The sequence below is a fragment of the Austrofundulus limnaeus genome, unplaced genomic scaffold, assembly GCF_001266775.1.
Source record: "Austrofundulus limnaeus strain Quisiro unplaced genomic scaffold, Austrofundulus_limnaeus-1.0 Scaffold144, whole genome shotgun sequence".
In the NCBI taxonomy this organism is placed as follows: domain Eukaryota; kingdom Metazoa; phylum Chordata; class Actinopteri; order Cyprinodontiformes; family Rivulidae; genus Austrofundulus; species Austrofundulus limnaeus.
This window is the reverse complement of record NW_013952546.1, coordinates 769887-784692: the sequence shown is the minus strand read 5'-3', so window position 1 is coordinate 784692 and position 14806 is coordinate 769887. Positions and strand designations below refer to the sequence as shown.

At 38.2% G+C, this 14806-nt stretch overlaps 1 protein-coding gene across 3 annotated transcripts in view; it reads left to right on the top strand.

Moving 5' to 3' along the window:
- znf385d (zinc finger protein 385D) overlaps positions 1-6086 on the top strand; it is a 95903-nt gene extending 89817 nt beyond the window's left edge. For all 3 annotated transcript variants that reach the window (XM_014016392.1, XM_014016394.1, XM_014016393.1), the window contains one exon: positions 5188-6086. In XM_014016392.1, coding sequence (XP_013871846.1) covers positions 5188-5430 — 243 coding nt within the window. In that variant the 3' untranslated portion in view covers positions 5431-6086. The remainder of the gene's footprint in view (positions 1-5187) is intronic.
- Positions 6087-14806: the final 8720 nt, after the last annotated feature.

Genomic DNA, 14806 nt, shown 5'->3' with positions numbered 1-14806 from the left:
CATCAGATACTGTCCAAGATTAACCTTCAGGGTGGATATAGCTCGCTAGCAGCCTCACACCAAGGACCTAGTTGATGTCATCATTTACCCAGAATGCTTTGCGTGTAAATAAAATGGCTCCGTCCGTGTTAAAATATATTGTTAAAATTTACAAAACTAAACAGCCTACGGTATTTTTACAGTCTTTATTTTACAGTTAAAATGGATGTTTATCAAATAAAGTCTAATGTTACAATTAATCAGGGATCCCTTTAAAACTGACCAGACTGTCCCTCTTATCTTCTGTTTTTTATAATCAGATTTATCAGATTTTAGATAGAAGTTTGCTTTGACTCATGTTTTTTTTTTACTATAAGTTTCTGCTCCTCTCTCCGGCCAACAGAACCTGATTCAGTAAAATGTCACCTTTTATAAATCAGCCCACCTGTTAACGAGCCAGCTGCTATTAAAACTCAGCGGACGACGTGGTCCAAATTGAAAACCTCGACATCTTATTGACAAAAAAACAGCGTCTCTTTAAAGGCTGTCGTGATGGCCGTGGCAGGAATGCAGACTCGGGTCGAAGGCGGCGTCGAGGCGATTGTAAATGTCAGCTTTAACTTCCCTCCGCCTCTCAGACATCAAAGAGCCCGGCGAGCTGATAAACCGTGGAATTCGGGTGAACAGAAATAAGTTTTTACTGTGAAACTTCCTGGAAGCTCCAGGTGAGCTGAGCAAAGATTTTAGATAGGACGAGTGAAAGAGCCAACGTTTCAGAGCGACTCTTCACGCCGGCTGTTAGCAGGAGGTTCTGGCCGTGCGGGGGGAAATGGGTTTTTGTGAAACCCATCATTGACTGAGTTAACGGAGAGGAGCTCCTCTGATGAGCGCAGAGTAAAGAACGCTTCCCGTAGGGTTCCGCTGCCCGGCCCGGTTCTTGATAACCCGTGACGAGAGCCGCTTCGCTGTGAGGAAGAAGCTTTTTCATCACCGATACAGAAGATTAAACCAGATAACTTTGGTGACATTCTCACCCCGAGAGGCTCGTCTGTCTTTTATTTTTTTACTTGTTTTTTCAGCTACATGAGGGTTGGGTTTTTCTCCTTTAGTTGTCAAACAAACAGATTTTCCTCCATGCTCCATGTTCAGATTACATATTATTCAAGAGAGAATGTGTAATTTAATTTTGTTTGCAGTTGAACATATGGACCAATGTCAGAAATTTCATCAAATTATTTCCACTGTTACGCCTCATTAAGTCCTCTGACCTCCTCGCCTGCAACGTCTCTGTTTCTTATAATAAAGTAAATTCTGTTTCTGCCTGCCGGAGGTTTGGTACGTTTGTATGAAACAAAGTTAAACCGAACATTTTCTGCACATAAATGTTTATTTTATTACAACTGATTATTCAGAAGCTAAAACCTTTATCAAATGTGTTGAATATTTACTCATAAAATCCAGATTATTCCAGGCTGGGACACTTTAATCTGACCTTTTTAATCATAGATGCCAGTAGACTATTTTGTAGTTACAAATTTGCAAAGAAGCCAAGCTCATGTGTCTTTTGATAAACGGTGAGATTGCTATGGAAATGCTTTTTACATGCTTTTTTTTTTATTATTACAACTTTAATCTTGTAATTATAAGACTTTATTTTCATATTATTACGAATTTATTCTTGTATTATTACAACTTTACTCTTGATATACTATAAAGCTATTTTCATAATATTGACTTTATTCCGTATTAGTATGACTTTATTCTGACAATTTTATTCTCATATTATTATGGCTATATTCTGGTAATATTTCAACTTTATTCTACAATAAAGCAGCATAAGATAACGTAAATCTCGTACAACTTTATTCTTGTATGACTTTATTCTCGTACCACTTTATTCTCGTACCACTTTATTCTCATACGACTTTATTCTCGTACGACTTTATTCTTGTAAGAATTTATTCTCGTATGACATTATGCTGACTTTATTTTCGTATGACTTTTTTCTCGTATGACTTTATTCTCGTACGACTTTATTCTTGTATGACTTTATTCTCGTATGATATTATGCTCATATGACTTTATTTTCGTATGACTTTTTTCTCATACGACTTTATTCTCATATGACTTTATTGTCGTATGAATGTATTCTCGTATGACTTTATTTTTGTATGTGTTTATTCTCGTACAACTTTATTCTTGTATGACTTCATTCTTGTATGACTTCTTTCTCATAAGACTATTCTCAGACAACTTTATTCTTGTACGGCTTTATTCTCGTATGACTTAATTTTCGTATGAGTTTATTCTCGTATAACTTTTTTCTCGTATGACTTTTTCTCGTAAGACTTTATTCTCAAACAACTTTATTCTCATATGACTATATTCATATGAATTTATTCTCCAACGACTATATTCTCGTACGACTTTATTCCTGTATGAATTTATTAGGGGTGTCCCGATACCAGTTTTTTCAAGACTGAGTACAAGTACGAGTACTTCAGTTTGGGTACTCGCCGATACCGATACCAAGTAGTGGGGTTAGGGTGGATTATCTGTTCAACTTGTTGAATATTAAACAGAATGAAAATGAAATGCAATTATCATGCAAAAATTGATGGGTAAATATTATGTTTGACAATAAAAATGTAGTGCAAACTCTGGTTCACACTGCAGGCAAATCTGACCCAAATCCGATTTTTTTGCCCCATCTGACTCATACCTGATTTTTTTATGACAGTCTGAACGCGACAAATCCGATTTTTTCTAATCCGACCCAGGCCGTTTCAGTATGTGGTTTTAAATCGGATACATATCTGATGTTTTCAAAGTGACTGCAGTGTGAACGCTCATGTCACATTCATCTGACTTTTTCATCAGGAGGAGGGGGTGAAGGATCGATAAGACACTAACCTCAAGTCTCGCTGTTTAAATCTGTAGCTCCGTGTGTTTACAGCTCCAAAACACAAGTCCAGTTTCTTCATCTTTTTACTTTTCATTTTCCACGTAGATAGTTTGATAATAACATGTCCAGCCTGGGTTGCRGAGAGTATCGATCCTAAAGTTCGATACTCGGTCGATACTTTATTTCCAGCTCGTAGTTTCGTTAAAAAAAAAAAGCTTCACTGGAGCATCCCGGTCAGAGGAAGGTTCACATATAAACACTGAACTAAAGAAGCAGGTCAGATAATTATTTAATCGGCTCGGATTAAACAACAACATCAGATTCGATGTGTAATATGTAGCATCCATGCTAGCTCTGTAAACAAACAAGCCGGCTGATGAGACGTCACGTCTTTTACTGCGCATGCGTGTCACATCAGTGCTGTGTAGCGTTCACACAGGGGTCTGATGCAGGTCACATTTAAAATGTAATGTGAACGTTCACATTTAAAATGTAATGTGAACGTTCACACAAAAAGATCGGATTTTTTCAAAAAATCACAACTGAGCATTAAGACCTGCAGTGTGAACGTAGCCTCAGACAAGTAGATAAGTTGGTATATTTATCACACCATAACTTTTGAAACCATTTATTTTATTTCAAACAGGCTCTTTTTTATAAGGCCACACTCCCTCTGAATGTATTAACAATACAAATACTGCAAAACAAATGYTGTTGCATACATTAAAAAACAAAATAAGTTATTTTTATACATTTTCCTCAACATGCAACTACCAAATTTAAATTAAAATGCAAAACGTAAATTTTAGCAGCAGATCTATAGAAGTTTACTCTGCTTCAGTCTTAAACTGTTTAAAAAAATGACTAATAGTAATAAAGTGCAGTAAATTTCAGTTCAAACTTAAATGGAACAACTAAAACAAAATCTTAGAACCAGAGGGAAAAATAAAATGTTTTTACAACAAACTTCCTTCCATATTCTGCTTATGTCTTAGTTTGTTCTACAAGAAAGAAAAAAACAGCATTGAAGTTACTGCAACAACTGCTGCATAGTGCTGTTTATGAAGGCTACTGCTAGCAGCAGCAAACTCTTTGAATTCTTTGTCATGTCTTGTCCTCAAATGTTTAATCAAATTGCTGCTGTTAAAACATCCAACTTTAGCTCCTCCTCTTGACAGTTTAGCAGAGCACAGCAGACAGTCTGCTGGTTTGTTTCCTCCATGCTGCTCTTAAATACCTCCAAACTGCCGATATGTTACTTCTTCTTCTTCTTTTCTTCTCATCATTCTTCTTCTGTTATTCGGGGGTGCGGTCGGAAATAACTTGTCAGTGCGTTAGCGCCCCCGCCTGGTATGGATTGTTGTTTACCCTTTGTGCTGCAGCGCAGCACAGGAGGAACAAAAAAGGGGACAAAAGCGGTATCGGTTAAGAGTATCGGCCRGCTTTTACGAGTACGAGTACTTGATGCTGGTACCGGATCCGATACCGATACTGGTATTGGTATCGGGACACCTCTAGAATTTATTCTTGAATGACATTATGCTGACTTTATTTTCGTATGACTTTTTTCTCATACAACTTTATTCTCGTACGACTTTATTCTTGTATGACTTTATTTTTTTGACTTCATTCTTGTATGACTTTATTCTCGTATGACTTTATTCTTGTATGACTATATTCTTGTATGACATTATGCTCATACGACTTTATTTTCGTATGACTTTTTTCTCATACGACTTTATTCTCATATGACTTTATTTTCGTATGAATGTATTCTCGTATGACGTTATTTTTTTATGACTTCATTCTTGTATGACTTCTTTCTCATAAGACTATTCTCAGAAAACTTTATTTTTGTACGGCTTTATTCTCGTATGACTGTATTCTCGTACGACTTAATTTTCGTATAAGTTTATTCTCATATAACATTATTCTCGTATGACTTTTTCTCGTAAGACTATTCTCAAACAACTTTATTCTCATATGACTATATTCTCGTACGACTTCATTCTTGTAATTACAAAAAATTTCTGATTCCATTGTATGCTCTAATCTAGATTTGTGTTAAACTTTAAGATCATTGTTGAGATTTTATATAACTATCTTTAAACTGTAAAGCTGCTATAAATATGAGCTTGTTGAATTTATTGAATATTAGTGACGTTTCCAGAGCAAACTCAGGGTTTGTATTGAGAGATGTGTGAGCTCACCTCATGCGTTCGTAACTACAGAATGGTTTATTGTTTTGGTTCTATACTGTACCACATGTTGAGTTTGACGTATTTTCTTGTTTTTGCCTCCAGATGAAGTTAATTTTGGGGAAGGAGCGTCAGCAGCCTCTCACCACTCAGATCCTCCCTGCTCACCTGGCGGCGGTGGCGGCGGCCACCATCGGGAACTCTTTCGCTCAACGCACCAACAACGGCCCCAGCCCGGTGCTGAGCCCGGGCCTCTTCCAGACTCAGAACCTCCCCGCTGCGCTGCTCCGCCCGGCCCCCGGCCCCATCAGGACCTCTCACCCACAGGTCCTCTTTGCTCCTTACTGAGCTCTCTGAACCGTGTGGACCGCCCGGACCGGGCCGAGCAGAGGCCTCTTCAGCTTCCTTCTATGCATTTGGAAACATCCTCACATCGGGACCGCTTTGGTTTGGATTATTGGTCCGAAGCAGCGAAGCACCGGGAGCTTCTCATGCTGGATTTAATTCTCAGATCCGGACTGGACCAGGTTTCTGCTCCACCTCACGGCCTACAGCTCCCACCCAGAACCAGGACGTGGACCTACAGTATTGCAATAATGTATAAACAAACCCTGTGAACTATGCAGCATTGAAGAAAACGTGATGGGATAAGTTTTTTGTGAAGCTACGACGGCGTGGCACAACGTGGAGGAATTCTGTCTGAAGATTGTTTGTGGTGCCGAGGCCCTCCTCTGTTCCTGTATGCACTTTAAGCTCTTTCTCTGATGTCGACTTTAGATGGCTAGACTGTGTTAGGTGGTTAGTTTGTGTCGTATCGTGTGTTTTTTGCATTTGTCCCTGCATTTCTGTGTGTGGATGTGTTCTGTGTGACTGTCTGTGTGTGAGAGACGTCCAGTTGTTCCGGTCGTTTATCCAGCGCCTGTCCTCGCCACCAAGGCTCATCGTGTTAAATGTTGGTGTGTAAAAAGTGATCAGTTTCAAATAAAAAGAGCCCTAATTTGTTATTACTAGTGTCTTGAGTTAAACCGTGGGAGCAAAATGATGATTTAAACTCAAAGTTATGAAAGTAAAGTCTTTTTTTTTTTCTTTTTTTGACACAAATAGCAAAAATGTGCAATAAGGATTTTTCCAAGTGAAAACTGTGGAAGCCAAAAAGTGCCATAACCACACTTTATGATAATTAAAATTGAAGAAATTTATTGGTCACTTACTAACTGATTCTAAAAGCACAACATCATTTTTTTAGTTTATAGAAACCAGTAATTACCCAGGAAAACTATAAAATGATGTTGTGCTTTTAGAATCAGTAAATGACCAATAAATTTCTTCAAAATAATTTAAAAAACAATCTTCTTTAAAATCAATACAACCCTTGTGTTTGCACGATTTCCCTTTACCTTGTGGCATTAGGATAAATTATTTTTATCATCAGAAAATTAGCTTTGAGTCAAAACAATTAAATATGTTAACCCAGAAATAAGTTTTCTCTAAATAAATAAATAAGTAAGTAAGTAACCTAATATAAACTAAGCATCGTTATCCAGAGATAGCAAGTTAAATTATCTCTCTTTAACTTCCTTTGCTTATTTTAAAGAATCAGTCAGTTCTTCAAAGCAAACCAGGAAGTCCTGTAAATTAGAAAACGTCGGTAATTAAGTCTGAGAGGAAACGAGGCCGAACATCCAGCTTGAGAATAACAGGAGAGATTTAAAATCAGTCGTAAACATCGGTGCTTTGTGGTCGGCTGTACCAGCTGAGAGTGATAATCTGTAGTCATAAATCTACAGTTTTAATTAATAAATGTTTCTAAAGCTAACTTTACACTTTGAAGACATTGACCAGAAATTGAAATGTTTAAATCTGGGTTTTAAACATTTTAATCTGTCCAGTTAAAGCCATGCTTTTCTGCAGGAAAAAAAGACACATTGATTCATTTTCAATGGCAAAAAAGTGGCTAAAAAAGTGAAATTGCTAAAAAAGTATAAAAAAGCTGAAATACCAAAAGTCATAGCACCTCTCACATGAATGAGCTGAACGTTTTGATATATAAATTATTGAAATAGCACAAAAATTGTGGAACGAGTTCGATGCCAAAAATCGTAGGGAAGAAAAAATGATCTCAATAGTGTGAATGATTGTGAAGCATTCAAACAATAAAAAGTAGCCAATGGTAAAAAAAAAAATGTCAAATTTAGGTTTTTACAAAACAGCAAAGATGATCAGAACGTATTCTCTGTGCTGCACCCCGTCAGCCTCACATTTATAATTTAACATCCACGCTGCAGTTTGGAGCAAATGTAGCTTCAGTAAGCTGCATCTATTTTCAGCTGTGAATAATTACACATTTTCTGTTCTAAGTATTTGCCGTAGCCCAGCTGAGTGCGTTATTGAGTCAAAATAACCTACAAAGTGTGTTTATGGTAATTTGTTACCCAGCGAGAATTACCGACGTGTTTATTTTTATGTTTCTGTGGAACATATGCTTGTTTACACTCCCCTTTATGAATTCTGATCACAGTTGTGTTAAAAACTTTTCAGGCAAAGCAGACGTGAAGACGAAACGAGAAAGTGCAACTTTTAAAACGTGAATTATGCGTCTTTGAATCAAAGCCGTTTCAGTGAAACCAGTGTTTGAGTGTAGGCTTGAAGAGGAACACACATGGTGAGCGAGAATTTGCCAAATTTGCTAATAAATAGGCCGACAAAATTTATAATGCACGCATGCACACTCATCATGAGCGCAGCGCTGGAGTCTGACATCTAAAAGCCCATATGGCTCTCATCCCTGCAGGAAAAAAACCATCACAAATCAACGTTTTAGCGTGTTGGAGGAACCCCAATTCACCACAACACCATAACTCATACATTTCTAACTGGGTCTGAACCTTTTCACTGCGCTGAAACTCACTCATCCACCCCTCATTTACCCCCAGGCGCCCAGATGAAGGTTTGTTGTTTTCCACAGATACCCCTCCTTGCTGTCCAAAACTACAGCGAGCCGCCGCCGCCTGAGGCCCGGCCCGGCCCAGTTCGGCCCGCTGCTCTCTGAGCTGCGTCTCTTCCACTGAATCTCACTGGAGCAAAGATCACAAACATCTGTAAGTGGGGATGTGGAGCGGCTCGGTCTGCTGCTCAGAACAGATATCGGAACAAACACGGAGCCTGGATCCTCCCGGGTCTGCAGGGACGGTTCTGTGAGCAGCTGGAAGTCCAGCCAGCCCAGTGCTGGAATGGAGATTAGGTCCGAATGAGTCAGAGCTGAGAACGAGCTGGAGCCACAGACTGCAGCTGACCTCAGACGGACTTTATCCTGCGCTCCTTTCAAGACCAATAAATGCTGAGTCGTCACTAGGTTCATGAATAGAATAGAATAGAATAGAATAGAATAGAATAGAATAGAATAGAATAGAATAGAATAGAATAGAATAGAATAAAACAGAACAAAATAAAACTGAATAGAATAAAACAGAACTAAATAAAAATGAATAGAATAAAACAACAGACTAGAATAAAACTGAACAGAGTAGAATAGAGCAGAATAGAATAAAAGAGAATATAATAGAATAGAACAGAACAAAATATAATAGAAGAGAGTAGAATTGACTTTATTCCTCATTGCACAAGCCCAACAACATTAAACAGATCTACTTCAACTTGAATTAGTTATATCTAACTGTAGAGCTGATAATCAATATAATCAATAAAACATAATTTAAAGCTCTTCTATTTTACTTTAGCTTCTTCATGGGTAGCTAGCGTTCTAAAATATTGTTTAAATTTATTTAAAATCAAAATCGGGCCAAAGAAACTGCTACTATTTCAGAAAACTCTCCAGCTTTTCTGAAATCGAGGATGTTTATTTTTATCTAACTTATACGCAGTGTTTCAGGTTTTTAACTTCCAGTTTGTTTATTACATTTATCAGAAACAGTGCTTCAGCTTCAGAATAGCAAACAGAAACACTGCTTCAAAAAATAAACATGAAAGTTAATGTAATGAGTAGTCATTTTTAAAAAACATTCAAAAATCTGCATTCCTATCATAGGCTTGAGCATCAGTTCAGTTATTTATCTCATTAAATATTAAGCAAATTGTAAGTTTTTACAAACAATTATATAAAAATAAAAGAGAAAGATCTGACTTTTAAACTACACCAGTGGTTCACAAGCATTTTTTGTTGATCCTGGAATAAAACAGGAAGAACGCTTCAAGCAGTCAAGCATAATTATGTTTTTTTAAAGAAACATAATATTTTACCCATTTGGTTTTTGTTTTCTCTGAATAATTTCACCAACTGAACTATGTGACGCCCCCCCCAGCAGCCCTTCTAGTAGGGGGGCCCACCCCACAGTTTGAGAACGACATTTTTATTTATACTACTTTTCATTTTTGAGTTCTTGTTACGGAAAAATTTCAGGAACTAATTTCAGTTCATGAAAACAACAACAGACTCCGTCGATCAAGAAACCAATAAACTCACAAGAGACGTAAGTAAAATGTAAACACGGCTTCAGTTTTCTCGTTGTGCTGCTGAATGATGGCAGCCTAAATATTCAATATTTACAAAGATTTGAGTCAGTCTGGTGTTTCCTGCATGAAGTCAAATGCAGCCTTGTTTGCTGGACCGCAAATGGAGGCGTGTTTACTTCACTGAGCCGAAGGAATTTTGACAAAAAGCAAAACAAAAAGCTATAAAACGGGGGGGAAATATGGAGTTAAAATAAAAAGTGTTGAGTCTTTAAATGAATGAGCACAGAAAATGTGATCAAATTTTAAAAACAAATTCAAACTTTTAGGGTTGAAAGACGGAGCAAAACAGGCCACATTTATAGCTTCTGAGTACCGTATTAATAAAAGAAAACCCGTGTGTCGTTCTCATCAGGCTCTATGAGCTGTAGAGACTAAAACACACATCTCATTATAATTCCTCGAACATATAAAAAGAAAAGATTCTTTGTCAGCCGCTCTGTAGTCACGATATCACGACGTAATGATGTGACATTTTCAGCTCCTGTGATCAGAACAGCTCTGTTTGATCCATGTGGCATTTCCTTCTTCACAAAGAGAACAATGGATTCAAAGCTTTGCTTCTTTCAAAAAGCTGCTCAGTTACGGCTGAATAACGAGAACACTGACTGGATAACCGGGGGTCCTGCTAGCTTGGTGGTTGGTGATGCTGACCCATGATCCAGAGGCTGCGGGTTCGAGCCCAGATCGTGTCGGGATTATGGCTGCCACAAACGATTAATTTAATAATCGATTAAGCACTGATTATTTATTCGATTAGTCGACTAATCGGATCATACGTTAATTGAATATAAAACAGCTTATCACGTCAGAATGCAGCTGCTATTATATAACCATCGTTAGATTTTAGCTATATGCTAACTAAAAATAATTGCTGTGGAAGGTAAGTTCTGCTCTGCAGATATTACACAGGTTTCTCTTTCATTTTCTTAAAATGATCCCACACTTTGAGCTCTGTTGTCAGGTAGCCATGATACCAGAGCCTGTCTGTATAATGTCTTGTGACGTCCACGGCCTACCCCAGTTACCACTACTGTGCATGTGTGTCAAGGACAGAAAGGCAGATGTGGCAGTGGAAGGTGTCAAAGCAGTTTGGAGAGAAAAACAAAGTAAAAAAACAACAAAAAAAGAAAACGATTAATCGATTATTAAATTAGTCATCGATTATTTTAATAATCGATTAGTCGTCGATTAATCGATTAATCGTGGCAGCCCTAGTCGGGATGAGCATTTTGGTGCAAAACAATTACCAAATCTTTCATGCATGTCTGCTTGCTGTGGTGACCATAAAATTAAATAACAAAACCCAAAACAAAAGGAAAATAATTGTATAGGTCCTCTGGACAGGTTCTTCTCTAATGAAACGTTTCGTCTCTCTTCCAAGAGACTTCTTCAGTCAGAGTTTCAGGCAAAATTCAGGCTTTTGAGTTGATTTTTTACTTGGATTACTGAGATGCATCAGGACAAAACCCAAAACAGACCATATTTAGCTAGCTGTAATATTAGCAAATAGTCAGCTACAACCACAAAGTAATACTTTGACTATTAGCAAGACGTATTACATCTAGTAGTTACAATACTAAAGTAAACAAGCAAGTAGAGCTGGGCGATATGATCAAAATTTTATATCACGGTATTTTCAACATTTTCACCGGTTTCACGGTATTTGATGGTATTTTTCTTTTCATCACAGCTCAACTGATAATAAAATGTACAAACACTGCTTACTGACTTTTTTTTTACTGTAGCTCTGTCTGTGTCTCTGTTTCCCTCCTCTGTGTCTGTTCTTCTCTGACTGGTGGTTGGAGACAGTAGTCAYRCATTTTGGTCCAGTCGTGAAGGAGGAGGGTTAAGAAAAGATTATGATCGGGTTTATTGTTTTATGTTATTTATTAAAGCTTATCAGCACGACTCWCCTTGCACACCAGTCAATTCTAACTCCACTATGAACTACTTCCTGCAGCTTTTCACAATAGAACCACGTTAAGTCTCCATCAGCATAACGTCTCCATATTAACTAACCACGTTAAATCTAACTGTGCACGTCACTGAAGAGGTGTTTACTACATTCGGCGACGGCGAAAACGGGATGTTTTTTTTAAACGTCAGTCAATATGAGCAGCGGAATCACCACCCACGGCTGCAACTAGCTGCTCCAAACATTAGCATGCTAACGCACATAGCGGTGCAGCAAGGAAAAACGTCCCCCGGGAAACAATAGTTCACTGGCGGCCGCGACGAAACGTTCCGCTACTTAAACCGGAATGTCCGGTATTCAGAAAATTCATATCATAACAAAAATAAAAACCGGTATTCGGTACAAAACGGTATACCGCCCAGCACTACAAGCAGGTCAGATAATTATTTCATCTGCTCTGATTAAACAACAACTTCAGATAATACACGCTAAAAGTAGCATACATGCTAACTCTATAAACAAACAAGCCAACTTTTACTGCGCATGCATGTCACATCAGCGCTGTGGAGCGTTCACACTGAAGTCTGATATATGTCGCATTTAAATTGTAATGTGAACGTTCACACAAAAAGATGGGATTTTTTTCAAAACATCAGAATTGAGCATTAGGACCTGCAGTGTGAACGTAGACATGCGTCTGGAACAGCCTCTGTTGTTTTCCTCTGCCGGTCTCTATTTAATGGCAGATGAAATAAAGAAAGTGGCTTTGCTTTATTTACTAAGGGCAAGCGAACGTCGCGTTCACCAGATAATTGATTCACCTAATAATTAATTCACCAGACAATACAGAGGAGACCTGTTCTGTGAGTTTCACCACAGAAGTTGCGAGCTGACGATGCTCGCTTTCAGAACTATTTTTGTCCCGAGCTCAGTTTGATGAGCCGCTGACCCGCATCGGTGCTGATATCTCCTGCCAGAACACCCACTGCAAACCGTCGATTTCAGCTAAAGAGCTTCTGTCTGTCTGTTTCAGATTAGTGAGCAACATTCAGGAAACCGTCACGTGGAAAAATGCACCGCTACATCACAGAGCAGAGTCTCTCTGGTTGGTTGACGCAGCGTGTCGAGCAGCAAAAGTTCAGATTTTTGAACTCGATTAACTAATAACTCGATGAACTTGACTAACCTAACCGGCTGCTTTGGGACGCACCGCATGCATGTCCAAGCTCAAGCCGTGCTTTCCATTTCAAATCACGCCGTGCCAGACGTGCGTCCACCATAGACTTAGCATTGTAAACCAGACACTCCTGCTGCTCAAAATACATTTAGTTTGAACCCAGCATTACATCAAAAAAAAAAAAATAATAATAATAATGACTAGCTGTGTTTCCATTGCAATGTGCACAAAACTTTGTCGATATTCTGTTAATATCGAAAAACACAGTTTCGCAACTGCAGTGTTTCCATTAAGTAAGAAATGCTATTAAAGTTACACATGAAAATGTTTGTTCTCACAATAAGTCATTACAAACATGGCGGCAATGGATGTAAACACATGCATATTGCTACCATGGCACTAGCGCTCATCATCAGAGGAGACGTCGGTGTCTTATCGAGCCTTTCAAGCGACAAGGGAGCGGCTACGTGTGCAGTGTTTTTTGGGAAATTGTAGTCGGTGAGTTTACTACTTTCTTTTACAACTTCTCTGATTTTACTACTACTTCTATGTCCTGTTATCTTCTTCGTCATCATCTTTTTCGCCAGTAAAAACAGCCAGTTGTTAATCACGTGACTCCCGTGATGTTTCAAAAGTGTTTTCGTTGCAGTTTTGCGAAATACACCAATTTCGATACGGCTGAAAAACTACCTCTTCCTAACGCAAAAACATTTTGTCGAAAAAAGGAAGTTTTTTTTTCGAAATTGATGTGTTTCCATTGAGCAAATTTATTTTCGAAATTATAATTTGCGCATTTTCATGGTCATTGGAAACGCAGCTACAGTTAGCTAGTAGCACCATTAGCTCATGATTACAACTCAGTGAAATACTTTTAACTGTTAGCTAATTGTTAGCTAGCATTTACAAAAACAAAAATGAAAACATTTATTAACTGTTAGCTAGGAGTGTAATTAGCTACTTATATAATTACTATTATTACAATTACTAGCACTCTTAGCTAGTAACTCAAAACAACATTTATGACTATTAGCTAGTATTAGCCAGTTGCACTGTTAGTTAACTATAGCATTGGCTCGTACAGTACTATTTAAAAACATTCTGACGTCTGGTTTTGAAGAACTAGGTAACAGATATCTTTTAAATGACCAAATGAATGTACATAAAACCTAGAGGAAGGTTGTACTGAACAGAACTGCAGCTCTGGGATTAATGGAAGTGAACTTTAAAACATAACATTTAATGTTGCACTGAAGTCAGTAAACAGATTAGTTCATCCTGCAGCCTCATCTTGCCTCCATGTGGGCTTTCTTTTTCTACAACCATTGTATTTATTTTAGTCTACAGGCAACTTGATTTATATCCTGGCTACCTGCTTGACACAGCTGGACTGCGCTCGGGCCAAATTCTTCTGTCATATCCATCACTTTGTGTTTTTCTGTCACTGCAACGAGAAGGAACTTCATTGCCTTTCATTAGTAATCCTCAGTTGCTTTTCATTTTTCATTTGCAGCTGCACGGGAGGCGAATCCCCTGAAGGCAGCAGCATTAAAGACCGGATGTTGTAACAGATATTCTGCTGTAGTGACTGCGCTGCAGGGTACCGGGCACATCCAGGCAGCCTGTTTCCTCCTATATGTAAAGGCTTCAACATTATGGCAAATGCTTCAATTAACATTCCAGTCAATTAAGAACCTAACGTACTGCATTTCTTCAGCTCGCTCCAGGCCAGAGCTTATGTGAAGTTGACAAAGCACCTGTATTAAAAGTGCTCTAGTTTTGTTGTGTTTTGTGTGATTTTAGGCTCCACTAGAGAGACTGAACAGGATGATGGGCAGAAAAAACACGTGAATAAAATGATTAAAATGGCGTGAAGAAAGCAGAATTTGACTGTTTTTGATTGCAGTTTTAAAGTAGCTCAAAAGAAACTCTGCTGTTTTTTTCACAAATGTGAGCGCTAAGGTGGCATGTTTCCAAAGAGGACACAAACACGACGCAAACAGATGAGTTGACGGCCAAAAAAACAAAAAAATAAATAAAATTATTTTCACAAAATCAAGTCCAGACACCAGGCAGAGAACAACCAAACTGCTCAGAGATTTTCA